Source organism: Salmo trutta, chromosome 26 (genome assembly GCF_901001165.1).
Source record: "Salmo trutta chromosome 26, fSalTru1.1, whole genome shotgun sequence".
Classification (NCBI taxonomy): Eukaryota; Metazoa; Chordata; class Actinopteri; order Salmoniformes; family Salmonidae; genus Salmo; species Salmo trutta.
In genome coordinates this window covers 29980484-29994496 of record NC_042982.1, presented here as the reverse complement: position 1 = coordinate 29994496, position 14013 = coordinate 29980484, and the positions used below count along the sequence as shown (strand labels likewise).

Below are 14013 nucleotides of genomic sequence, written 5' to 3'. Positions count from 1 at the left end.
CACTATTGCATACCACCAACTAACCCTACATCTATATACCACTATTACATACCACCAACTGGCCCTACATCTATATACCACTATTGCATACCACCAACTAACCCTACATCTATATACCACTATTACATACCACCAACTAACCCTACATCTATATACCACTATTACATACCACCAACTAACCCTACATCTATATACCACTATTACATACCACCAACTAGCCCTACATCTATATACCACTATTACATACCACCAACTAACCCTACATCTATATACCACTATTACATACCACCAACTAACCCTACATCTATATACCACTATTACATACCACCAACTAGCCCTACATCTATATACCACTATTACATACCACCAACTAACCCTACATCTATATACCACTATTACATACCACCAACTAACCCTACATCTATATACCACTATTACATACCACCAACTGGCCCTACATCTATATACCACTATTACATACCACCAACTAACCCTACATCTATATACCACTATTACATACCACCAACTAACCCTACATCTATATACCACTATTACATACCACCAACTAACCCTACATCTATATACCACTATTACATACCACCAACTAACCCTACATCTATATACCACTATTACATTTTTTTTTAAATCACCACCCCATGCCAGTACCTTGACCCTAAGTGACCCTTCGCCAGGCCGACTGCTTGGGAGGACGGGACTCTTGTTCAACACACCTTGTAACTCTACTGCAGTAAAACCTAGTACACCCAAGTACTTATTAGCAACTGCCACCAAAACATCTATTTTCTGTGATTTACATTCCATTTCTGCGGGACAGTTGATAATCATGGCAATGAATGCTAAGAAGCCAACCTTACTGAAGCACACATTTGTATCACTCTGTATTGCCCTAGGCCTACTGCTCACCCTTGACTCATCATCCTCTTCTCTCTTCACTGCCTCAGCATACACCTTCTGTTCTACTCTGACCCTGGCAACTACAACCTATCTCTCTTCTAATCCCCAGCAACATGGGCTCCCCCACAATTGACACCCAGTTTTTTCCACCGATACTACACAATCCTTTGTAACATGCCCTCCTGCACACTTCTCACATCTTGGAATCTCCATCTACACACTGCTGCAACATGACCATAAACTTGGCATCTGAAACACCTTAGTGGTTCTGGCACAAAAGCTTTCACGAGATAACTGATTTTATCAGGTAAAGACTGCTTCCAAACTCAAAAGGACAGACAGTGTCTTCTCAGTTTCACCACGCTCGCCACCGGGCCTGTGTCGCACCAAACGGCAGGCGTCACAGACATAGGGAATTTTTGATTTCAGTTGCTCCACCTCAACACTTAACACCACCCCAGTAATCACTCCTTTCAAAGGCACCCTGTCTGGAGAGCAAAGCAAGTCACAGGTCTTGTCCCTAGGCACGTGACACGAAGTGCCCGCTCCCTATGGATGGAACACAGAAAATCATCAAGTCCACTTTGAACTACCTTCACCGATTCAACAGTACCCAACTTCTTTTCTACCCAGCCTAAGACTACATATGGATCAGCCAAAAGGCATGTATCCACTTTCTCCAAAAATGTAACTTCCACTGTGCCCGAATCATCCTTTGCATGACCATCGGGGTGAGGCTCGGACTTCACCACACCTACCACCACAGGTAATTAATTCTCACTCTCGTCAGGTTCAATTTCTGAGCCATCAGACAGCAGAATATATTTTGTACTTCAACACACATGTTCCCACTGCACTCGGTTTTTCTCCTTCGCTGTCCATAACCATGTCTATCCGTTCACCACGCTCATGCCGTGCCTTCATCCGCTGTACTGCTTGTAGAACACCCGGATAGACTTTCTTCAATACCCACCTTCTTTTCCTTAGCCCAATTTACTAGTCTGCCTATTTCTAACCTCTCCATGCTCGCAAAACTTTACCTCACGTGTGCTTCGTCAGTGGGAGGCAAGGACACTCCTCCATTCGCCTACTAACTAAATGACACTCTCCTCGACCACTCACCAACTTGAGTTGTTTTCAGGTCATGGAGGAGAGGATGGAGGACGGTCTTTTTCCCAAATGAGAATCTCCCCCAGTCAACTTGCACATCCAAAGGTACTTTTCCCTAATAGAAGGTATCCTTTACATATAGCTATATAAATATATTAATTTACTTTATGGAATGTTTTGTATATTTGATTGATACAAGAGATAGGATGTTTATGTAGGCACACCCCTCAATTTGTTCTGTTTGTCAAATACCAACTCATCCACCTCAATAACAGATGGTAATTGTTACATTCCATTTGAATAAAAAGTACAAGAGTGCTCAAACAGAGTTTAATGCAAATGATTGACATATCAAAACATGGGTTTGAGTGGCTAAATGAATTCAGTGACTTGGAGTGTAACTTTCTAATCTGAAACTGAACATGTAAAACCACCAATAACATTAATTCAAACTGAAATGTACCCCATATAATATACACGTTTGACATTCAGGTTCATATAAAAAAGGTAGCAAGTACTCCAGAAAGTATACAAAGGATAATTAAAACTACAGAAATGTCTCATTGGCAGAACACTATATTATGGACCATAGAAAAAGTCAAATCAAATGCAAACATTTAAAACAAATAGCATCATAATATGTCCATATTGTACACAAATCTCCAGATGGCAAAAATACAAGTCTGAGTATGAGTGTGAATTGTGTTTGTGTATTGTATGGGTGTGTTTGCATGTGAGCAAGGAAGTGTGTGCTGTGTATATTAATGTATTATTCTGAAGCTCGGAAGGCACATTCCAGGGAAAGGGATATCTGCAGGCAGGAAAAGCTCAAGGCTGATTGACCTGGCCAATGAAGAGGATCGTACCTGAGGACCAAGGAAACAACAAGTAATTCTACAGCATATAGAAGGAAATGAACATAGCATGCATGTCATCAAGAAAGAAAAACAAAGACAGAATATGACCTGACCTTCTTCCCGATGTATGTCGTTTCAATTACACAACAGCTAGATAAACAACTTGTGATCTTTGCCAAAGAGGATGTCAGTCTTTTGAAATGATTAGAGTACATTCTAAAAGTTACAGAAAAATGAGAGCCAGACAGACAGCATGCTGTACCTGTTGGGTTGTGCCGGATGAGGAAGAGGAAGGGTCGGTCTACGATGACCCAAGGTGGAGAAGACCTGGCCATTAAGATGGCAGCTGGAGGAAAAGGATAAATACAAATCAAAACATGTCTTCAACCTACCTTATCTTTAATATTCAGAGAGAATATCCACACAGATGCGCAGCTCAATTCAATACAAACACAAAATGACTAAACCAACAAACACTCACTCGTTGCAGCAGCTGCTTTGGTTCCATCCTCATTGACCTCGATCTTAGCTTTCTGTAGCGCTTTAGATACATACACAGGCTCTGTACCTGAGGGAAAAGTTAGATGACAAAATATTAAAGTCCTGTAAAGTTCCCTTGATAAAAACAATGTTCCACTGGGTGGCACTAGAGGACAACAAGTCTGCACACGTTAATTCTGGTCCATAATATCAGAAAGCCCGCAGAAGTTGTTAGAAGCATAAGATGTTATTTTCCTCTTCGCCACTTCACACAGGACAGCTAGACATGAATCATGGCTATTTGGAGCTCTCATTGCAGTAAACAGTCAACAATGTTTTCATATATTAGCACCAGTCATCATTGTGTCAAGCCAGACTGAGACCAATGGTTGGTTGATACACTGTCAGAAAGAAGACCTTACAGTTCTATGTGATTTTTTTTATGTATGATCCCAGTGCCACTCACTGAGGTGTCTGAAGTCGGCTTTGCCCTCATCAAATATGTCTGTTATCCCCAGGGCTGAGAGGGAGGCTTGCAGGTCCACTTCGGCTTCAGCAGTAAACCTACACACACAGGCCAATGACGTAATGACCATTTCATTCACCAATTAGTGAAGACTTTTCATACACATAACAAAGAGCACAAATGTTGAAGCTAGGAGTGTTAGCATGTGTGTTATTTGCTGATAGGAAGTGCTTCCTGGCCATAGGGCTCCCGAGTGGTGCAGCAGTCTAAGGCACTACATCGCAGTGCTAGAGGTGTCACTACAGACTCTGGTTCGATCCCGGGCTGTATCACAACCGGCCGTGATCGGGAGTCCCATAGGGTGGCGCACAATTGGCCCAGCGTAGTCCGGGTTAGGGGAGGGTTTGGCCTTCATTGTAAATATGAATTTGTTCTTTACTGACTCATCTAGTTAAACAAAGGTTCATTAAATATTATTAAAATAAGAGCCAGGAGTGGGTGTGTCTTGTCTTTGACCTGTCCCTGCAACAATACTTGGAAGTTACTTGGTCATTGGGGTGCAACATTACAGACACGCTTCTCTGTCATGTAGTGGGCAATAATGTCAGCTCTATACAATATATTTTTTACCTGCAATGTGTTCAGGACATTGCGTCCTACTGAACAGAATCCTGGGTAAGGGTTTTTGACCAGTGAGTGGGTTGTTGTGTTTGGGTCTTACTTGGGCAGCAGCAGGCGGACCTTCCTCTGGTGTAGCAGCTTGGTCCAGCTCTGTACCGTGGCTGTGCTGATGTGAGCAATGACATCACCTAGGGGCGTGTCCTCCTCCGATGGCAGGGCGATCAGCATGCTCATGCTGTTGCCGTGATACGGTAGCTCAATTACCTTATAATTCAGCCCCTGCGGTGTGCTGGCCAGACCTAGGAGATAAGGGGTCAGGAGTATCCATACCGTAGGCTAAGAAGTGTTACCGCATTATTGGTCTAACACCCTTATGACGATACTATATCTCTCCTCTATAGTGACATGAATATTGTATGTCAAAGAGTTTAGTCTAGTTTGGCTTTAGTTGCATAATGAGAAGCATGACGTTTGTTGGTTCCCAGGACAATCTGTGGTAGGGATGTGGTCCGCAAGACAAAGACGCCAAAACCACAGTGATACCAATCCAACAACATGTACAATCATGCTGTAAAACAGTCATAAAACAAGTCATCAAAGCTGAACTCCATGTGTAGTCATAAAGCAACAATATGGTTCCCATTATACTCATATCAACCCACAGAAAAGTGATTTAACCTGTCAATTATGTCTGAGAAATAGGCTTGCCAAATGTGTTGCTCTATAGTATTTACCCTGTAAATGGAGGTTGAAAATATGACTCCCAAGAGTAATGATTAATTCATGAGGCTTTCACAATTTATTATCAAAAATAAACTAGGCATGTCAGGGAAATAATCCCAGACAGTCCAGAGTAGCTATTCTGTCCTGAAACTGTAAGGCATTGATAAATACCCCACTCGACTACTCTTAGGCCAACATGACAAACTCTATCCATGTCACTTAACAGGCTAAACTTCAGCCAAGATGGAATTATGTGGTCTAACTACAGCAGACTATTACAGTATATCATTTCACACACAGGTCAGAATATTAGCCCAGTGAGCAGGTCAGAAGGGTTCAGAGTGGTGTCTTAGGTCTCAGAGCAGAACTCACCAATGTTGAAGACCGACAGCTGGGACATCATAGGGACCTTGTATGCATTGCCGTCTCCCGCGTTGAAGGTTCTTATCTTGGTGTTCTCCAGTTGAAAGCGGGACTTCCACAGGCCTTTAAAGTAGATGGCGTTAATGGCCACCAGGCGGGTCAGAGCACCGTCCAACATGTCTGCCTTGACCAGAGTGGGGATGTGGCCTGTAAATTAGAACACAGCAGTCAGGAAAATGTATGATTCCAAAACAAATGACACACTGACCAAAATAAACAATGAATTGAATAGGACAAGTTAGTTACCCCCATTTAATGTAAAATCCCCACAAGACCTAGTGAAATGAAGTCTGGTGCTACATGAATGTAGCCTAATTACATACCAGTAGAGATCTATGGTAATGTTTTAATTGACTGTCTGATAAGAGAATTATCTAATAAAGGTAAATGAATCAATAAACCATGATGAATTATTAGTCATACAGCAGGGTTAATGAATAATCAATGTAATGATCAATGTAGGGATCGATTGGTCTGATTAGTTCCGGAAAGTCCAGGAACCACTGGAGAGGGAAAGAAATGTGTGTATGCAATTAGTATAGAGAGATAGAGAAGCAGATGGTCAAGGGAGTAAAACTTCAGAGAGTTCCTAACCTTGAAGGAAAGGAACAGGCTGAGCCAGAAGGTGATAAACAGTGTGAGAAGTTTATGGGGGTTGCAGGTCACCAACAGATTGTGTGTAAATGCATGTGCGTAAGTAAGCAAGAACTATATAATGACTGTTTTGTTATCCTGACGGCAGAACGTTCTCATGAATAAAGCTACAGAAACCTTTTGCAGAAAGCTGAGTCCTTGCCTAATTATTTTAACCCATTGTCTTACAAACCTTGGGCATTAGTCAAGGCGAATTGATTATTGATTATTATCATCAAGGTATAAAATTCCTTTAACACTGTCCTACAGTAAGCTTGTCTCCAGTTGGAGGCTCACCTTTGGTCTGGTTGTTGACCCAGTCATTGATGGTGGCTGCAGCCACCTGGGTGTCAGTGAAGTCCAAGGTCCGGCTCTCACACTGGAAGTTGGCCCTGTTGGAGGACATGAAGGCCTCCTCCATAGGGAAGCCCTGCTGGGAGAACATAGCGTTGGCGATAGTCACGATGTCCTGGTTGGACTTGGCTGTCAGCGTCTTGTGGAGCTTCCTCAACATCTTATAAGGGCCTGGAAAGAAGAGTTGGGGAATTTCAATGAGATATTTGGGGATTTTCTGAAAACCTTGTCGTTCCTCGGGGTAGGAGAATGACTGGAAGGCATGTCCTTCAAGTCATCATGTTGTTACTCTGGGTAGCACAATGACTGGAAGTCTACAAGTACAGTAGCATATGCTAGCGTACCTGTAGACTTCCAGTCATTGTGCTAATACTAGTTAGCATTGGCTCGCAAAACTACCTTTTAACTTCCTTCATGTTGCAAGGAGACATAAAAATGGTATCCATGAGTTCATCTGACTCTGGGTAAGAAGAAAAGTGGTTTAATTGGCAGAATCTTGCAGTATCCCTTTAATGAGAGACACTGGATGAGGCTATGAAAGGACTAGTATTGAGGGTCTTACCATTCTTCTTGTAGCGGAGTGCTGTGAGGAGCTGCCTGCGGGTCTCTCCATGGGCGCCTGGCAGCAGCATGCCCAGGATGGAGGCAACGCCGTGGGGGGAGAGCACCACGTTCTCCTGGGGTCTGGAGCGGGCCACCTGCAGGAATACCTGGAGCCCCAGGTCAGAGCCCCGTTCGCCATAGGAGGGGGCCTGGGAGAGCACCTCTCGGTGGCCACACAGGGTCACCAGCACACACAGGCACAGTAACGAGGGGAGGCCCATCTCAGGTCTCACTAATTGACTCACACACCTGGAAGAGGAGAGAGTGTCATGGAAGTCATTTGTACGTAGGATTATGACTCAACGTGGTTCACCACAATCCAAACAGAGAGAGCAATCTTGCATGTTCTTGTTCCTTATGGTTTTGACAGGAGCTGAAAGGTCTTGTGCCCCTATGGCACTGGCCTTAGTATCACCATTGTCAAGTGAAGTGTTAGTCATGCTGTCTAAACATGACTAATGGACACTGTCAGCACCAAAAACCAGTAACAAGTAGTGCACTAATTACCTTGTTATTGGTACCTCATTGCCAGTCTTTCTATAGTTCATATTAAGTCTTGTTATTGGTACCTCATTGCCAGTCTTTCTATAGTTCATATTAAGTCTTGCTATTGGCACCTCATTGCCAGTCTTTCTATAGTTCATATTAAGTATTGTTATTGGCACCTCATTGCCAGTCTTTCTATAGTTCATATTAAGTCTTGTTATTGGTACCTCATTGCCAGTCTTTCTATAGTTCATATTAAGTCTTGTTATTGGCACCTCATTGCCAGTCTTTCTATAGTTCATATTAAGTCTTGCTATTGGCACCTCATTGCCAGTCTTTCTATAGTTCATATTAAGTATTGTTATTGGCACCTCATTGCCAGTCTTTCTATAGTTCATATTAAGTCTTGCTATTGGCACCTCATTGCCAGTCTTTCTATAGTTCATATTAAGTCTTGCTATTGGCACCTCATTGCCAGTCTTTCTATAGTTCATATTAAGTCTTGTTATTGGCACCTCATTGCCAATCTTTCTATAGTTCATATTAAGTCTTACAGCAATTTTTAGAAGACTACATCAGCTCTAGCCTCCTTCCTGTGGAAACACTGGCTTTATGCAACAGCTTGCAATAAAACCCAGACAACCATTGTCTAAGAACAGATTGAGAAACAGATGGGGTGGGTGAATTATATTATAAAAAATAATATAAGTAAGGAGTTTGTCTCTACATATGGCCTATATCAATACATTTTTATTTAACTAGGCAAGTCAGTTAAGAACAAATTATTATTTACAATGACGGCCTTCACCAGCCAAACCCAGACGACACTGGGCCAATTGTGCGCTGCCCTGTGGGACTCCCAATCACGGCCAGTTGTGATACAGCCTGGATTCATACCAGGGTGTCTGTAGTGACGCCCCTAGCACTGAGATGCAGTGCCTTAGGGTTCTTGAGTGGTGCAGCGGTCTATCAAGCCAATCATTGGGATTCTCTGACATTCCTTAGGATGTTTAATCCTCATCACAGTTACTTTGTTGTGAAACTGTTTGTAAAAGCAAAAGCCCTGGGAACAGTAGGCTACTCACTGTGATACAGAACAAGATAACCCAACACCAAGCCCGATCTTGACCAGGAACTATCAACAACACTCAGTCATAGCCTCCTGCAGCCGAGGTATTTAAGGTTGGTGACAACCCACCCGCCTCTTCCCTACAAGTTAATTAAACTAACTCCAGTTCAGACATGTACAGACAGACTGTAAACAGAGCTCCTTCAGAGCTGTGTGTGTGTTGGCTGGTAAAATGTAGGCTAAAGCCTGCCCTACTGTAGGCTATTCATAAAAATTGGTTGCAAAAGTGAAGGATGCCAGTCTGGAAATTTGAATAAATAAATTAGTTGACAAGCAGCCAACTAAATCACCTTGACATCTACTTTGAGAAACACTATCCATGGATTGAAAAAAATAAATCAACAGCAGTTTAATTCTGCATTTCAGTTCTGGAAATGTGGTGGGCTTTGCTAACAGTACATGACGTTTAACCGTGAAGTCGAGACAAATGAGAATATGACACAGGTGTTGACCAATGATGACCATTGTTTACTGGTTTAATTAGAATAGATCCACTTTGAAGCATTGCACTTGAAGTTGAATATTCGTCCACCCTGGCTGGCAACAATGTGGCTTCACATCACTCATCTCTCCAACTGTACATACGACGTAGGCTAGCCTGAAACATAGTAACATTGCCATATCCTACATACATTTTTAAACTGTATATCGCGTCTCCATGTGGAGATAACAGATCCTTACCTGAATAGTTTGGATGTAAATGATCCAAAAACGTTATTTGAGCATAAAACAGTTCCGGTTGGTAACGCAATATGAATACGACACCAGCCTCTCTCGAGTTACCAGTAGAGTGAACAGTCAGGCACAAGGTCTCCGTCGATGTTTGTCCCAAAGGTAAAGGTGCTGTCTGACACTCAAGGTTACGATATGGAGGGTTTTACTGAGTTGAACTCCGCCCTCCCGACAATCAAATTCGAATCGGAGAACGGTTGTTGAGAGAAGAAAAAATAACGCATAAAGTGACAACTTGCAAGTGTATAGTAGGCTACTGTAAACAGGAAGTGACAGCGAACATGTTAACGAACAACGAACATGAGCACGCCATAGTATAGTTCCTTGATAGTTCACGGTTAAAAATAACTGTTTTATAACTGCTAGCCTACCATTTGGGATTCAAAATGGTTCATTTAATTTAGCGTTTTGCATGTGATATGTGTCCTATTTTAAACATTTGCTTAATTTCGTTTACTCATTTCTATTAACCTCATATTATGTGGGTAAATTTAACCCATTTCCACTTTTGAGTTGTCTAAAACACTAGTTAATCTATTTTTCTACATGAAATTAAATTACTTTTACTAATTTAGGGTCATGAACCTAACCTCAAAATGTGGACACACTGATATGTTTTGGAATGTCCGTGTAGATTTTGTATACAAACCTGATGTTGTGGGTCATTTTGACCCCGAGGCTTTCATGTGTATAGATATTTACACAGATCCAAAATAAACAAGTGTCTTTGATGTATTTTGTTTTGACTGTTTCTGGTTGCACTTTTATAATTATATTTGGGTGAAAATGAGCTTTCCCAAGCTTCTCCTCAGTGTGAGAGCAGCAGATCTCTGACACTCCAAAATGAGCTCCAAACAGAAAATGCTTGTTTGGGAGAAAGGAAATATGTTCAACAAATAGTTCTTAAATATAGAGTTTTTGAAATCAAATGTTCTTGTATTTCTTCTTTCTGAAAGGTCTGACAAGACAAAATAAAGTTGTGTGTATTAACTGTGCAGGTCAATTTGACCATACCACAATGGATGTAATTTTTTTGCAGAAAAGCACAGACAAGGGAGTGGCTCACCCCGCAATGACATTTCATACCCAGAAGAGAAAGTGTTTGTAACATAAAGTTATAAGTAGCCTATTCAAACTCCACCTCTCCAACACTCACTATGGAGACATTGGAAGACAGCTTGTATTGTAAGTCAGTTTCCCCCAGTGGCCCCTGTATGGGTCCCCCAAATAACTGTTGGCAGGACAAAAGGACCACCTGGTGCCTCTGTTTACCTGTGTGCCCCAAAACACACACACACACACAAACACACACATTATTTTTTAAAGAGTTAGTGGATGTATGGTGTGTTGAGTTACAGGAGATTAATTAAGAGTGAAGGTACACAGTGGCGATTTTAGCATGTAAATCTTAGTGGGGGGGGATGCATGCCAGCACCGCGACTACAGTACACAACACAACACTAAACAATACATGAATTTCATTAGAACGGTGAAAAACGGTGCCCACAAACTTTTAGGGTCTACATAAAGCTGTCCCAACACCTTACCACTGCTACACCTGGCCTTGTCTGCTAGCAAAACAGTTAATTCAGCCTCATTTACTGCCTTTACATTTTTTTTTTATATGGCTGACTTGCTTAAACAAATGTGGTTTCTACTGACAATTGAAATGTACAAACTATGGCATAAGGGGACGACAAGCGGATAAGAGGCAAGCCGTAATTTCGATAAAGACATTAATGAGCGAGCTAGGACGGATGTAGTCAATATAACTATTTGTTCAGCACTTTTGAAATGTACATGGACAGAATTCAGAACATGGGCCGTTCTTACAGTGTTCTCCCTGTACACCAAGTCAGAACCGTATGATAAATTAAGGGGGCATATAAGCAGACAATGAAAGCTCTTACAAAATTCGATTTTTATTTTATTTATTTAACCTTTATTTAACTAGGCAAGTCAGTTAAGAACAAATTCTTATTTACAATGATGGCCTAGGAACGGTGGGTTAACTGCCTTGTTCAGGGGTAGAATGACAGATTTTTACCTTGTCAGCTCGGGGATTCGATCTAGCAACCTTTCGGTTTCTGGTCCAACGCTCGATGATTGCATTTCTCTAAAACAGGTTATAGGCTACATGTGTACCACCAAGTCAGAACAGTAGGCAAAATTAAGAGGGGAAAATAGACCAAATTACTAGGGTGAGGCACGTGGGCTACTAACAGTTTACTACACAACATACACTTAGTATTACTTTCTTAGCTACAGTATACATATCTCCCTGCCATATTACATAATTTATGCAGTAGCATACAATACATTTTTGGCCTCACCTTGTTGTGCTGTGCTCACTTGAACAGGAAGGTGGCGCAGCGGTCCTTCGTGGGCAAATTTTGTCATCAAACTTTATCATCAAAGTCTGGCATTCTCTTGATTTATGGTGATTTCAAGACAACTCGGAACTGAAAAAAACTATGTCGAATCATGATGACGTCAGTGATCTTCAGGTCGTGGCTCTTGAAAGAGGCCCGAGTTCCGGATTTACAATTCCGAGTTGGATGACCGCTCAAAACGTATTTTCCCAGTCGGAGTTCGTTTTTCCCCAGTTCCCAGTTGTCTTGAACTCACTGAAGTCAGATTTTGCAGTTCCGAGTTAACAGTTGTTCTGAGCGGGCACAAATTATGCTTCATTGACAGCATGGCCAATGTTGAATGTTTATCATTTTAACCTTGGAAAAGAGACCCTTAATCCCAGATTTGGGACCACACATCCACTCCACTGAATAGCAGGCTAGTGATTGCTTTGACACTGATTCCTTCCAAACCACTCATTGCTGAATTTGCAATTTCCAACTTGTGTAGTTTATGTCCAATGGCCAATGAGCACAGATATGTTTTATCTATAATTTCTCTTCATATGACAAGGATTAAAAAGTATATTCCCAGTAGATTGTCAACTTGATTCATGATGATGACTGCTAGCTAAGATTTTGAAAGTATGATGTTGTCATGATCAGTCCAATCAAAGCTACAGTAGTGATTTGACGTCATTTTATCTGCGGCCAACGACCTTGAGCCTTCTTGGATGGGCACTTCTAATGTAACTCTATGGCAGCGTGTATGTGGTTATGCAAGCATGTCCAGCTCTTAAGGCTGATGTAACTAGAAGCAAAGCAGATCCTGCCTGCAGACTGCTGTCATTTACGCAAATAACATGTGCTCTATTGTAGGCTATATCTACAGGAGATATTGGAGCCATCTCTGCCCTTCCCCGTAATAGACCCTTACTCTATATCTACAGGAGATATTGGAGCCCTCGCTATCCTTCCCTTTAATAGACCCTTACTCTATATCTACAGGAGATATTGTTGCCCTCGCTATCCTTCCCTTTAATAGACCCTTACTCTATATCTACAGGAGATATTGTTGCCCTCGCTATTCTTCCCTTTAATAGACCCTTACTCTATATCAACAGGAGATATTGTTGCCCTCGCTATCCTTCCCTTTAATAGACCCTTACTCTATATCTACAGGAGATATTGTTGCCCTCGCTATCCTTCCCTTTAATAGACCCCACAGACAGAGCCTTTGCTCCTCTGCCCAGGTTGGAACCTATAACCATTGCGTACATTTCACATTACATTTCTGAGTGCACCATTTCTGAAAAGTCTGCGCACGCACACAAATATTGTATAAACCTGGCGAAAACAATACATTCTCGTTATAAATAAGACCTGTCATAAAACTGCGCGTGTGAACGAGCATTAAAACCCCGCCTGGAAAACACCCTCTATATACCTTTTATGGCGCCAATAACGCTCTTTATTTGCAGTATAATTTAAAAAAGGATTGGAATTAGGCCAAGGCAGTTTCTTAAAGAGCAATGGATTTTTTGATCCCATTTCTGTAGTGTGCGCAGAATGTTTTGATATTTTGTAGTGACTTTTTCAAACTAAACAAGCATGTTACCAAGGGTATATAGCGAGTACCGGTCCATGCATTCAGAAAGATTGATTGTATATTCTAAACAATTTAAAATTAGGATAAACGCTACAGCCCACACTATGCAAAAGATGAATTGTTGTTCAATATTTAGTTAAATATATTATTCGGTTTCTATGTCCTGCCTTGGTATAGGCTCTGAGATTAAATAGACAATTATGCCCCAATCTTATCGCACTACAATACTGTGTAGACGACCTATATGTTCAAATATTTTACATAAACTACCACTATGTTGGCAGGATGTTTTAATCTTTAGCAGTAATTTCTGATGTATCTGGAAAAGGATTTGTGTCAGTTTCTATAGGATTAAGCAATGGCACATTGTTGACCTGTCAGCAGAACGTTTGAATTCAACAATATTTTGCATCAACTTTTCCCCCAACCTAAAGATGATGGATTGCCCATGAATTCTGAAACATTGTAGAGAAAATACAATTACAACCACTGGGAAATGTGGAAACATTGATTTTACCATT

The 14013-nt window shown here is 41.5% G+C and overlaps 1 protein-coding gene across 1 annotated transcript; it reads right to left on the bottom strand.

Moving 5' to 3' along the window:
* Positions 1–2341: 2341 nt before the first annotated feature.
* On the bottom strand, positions 2342–9809 carry serpine2 (serpin peptidase inhibitor, clade E (nexin, plasminogen activator inhibitor type 1), member 2). Its single transcript, XM_029715664.1, has 9 exons — positions 9482–9809; positions 7145–7434; positions 6526–6753; positions 5545–5742; positions 4550–4748; positions 3829–3926; positions 3364–3450; positions 3145–3228; positions 2342–2891 (listed from the first exon to the last, which is right to left on the bottom strand). The coding sequence occupies exons 2-9, from the start codon at positions 7404–7406 to the stop codon at positions 2854–2856; spliced, it is 1194 nt and encodes a 397-aa protein (XP_029571524.1). The 5' UTR covers positions 7407–7434; positions 9482–9809; the 3' UTR covers positions 2342–2853.
* Between the last annotated feature and the right edge of the window lie 4204 nt (positions 9810–14013).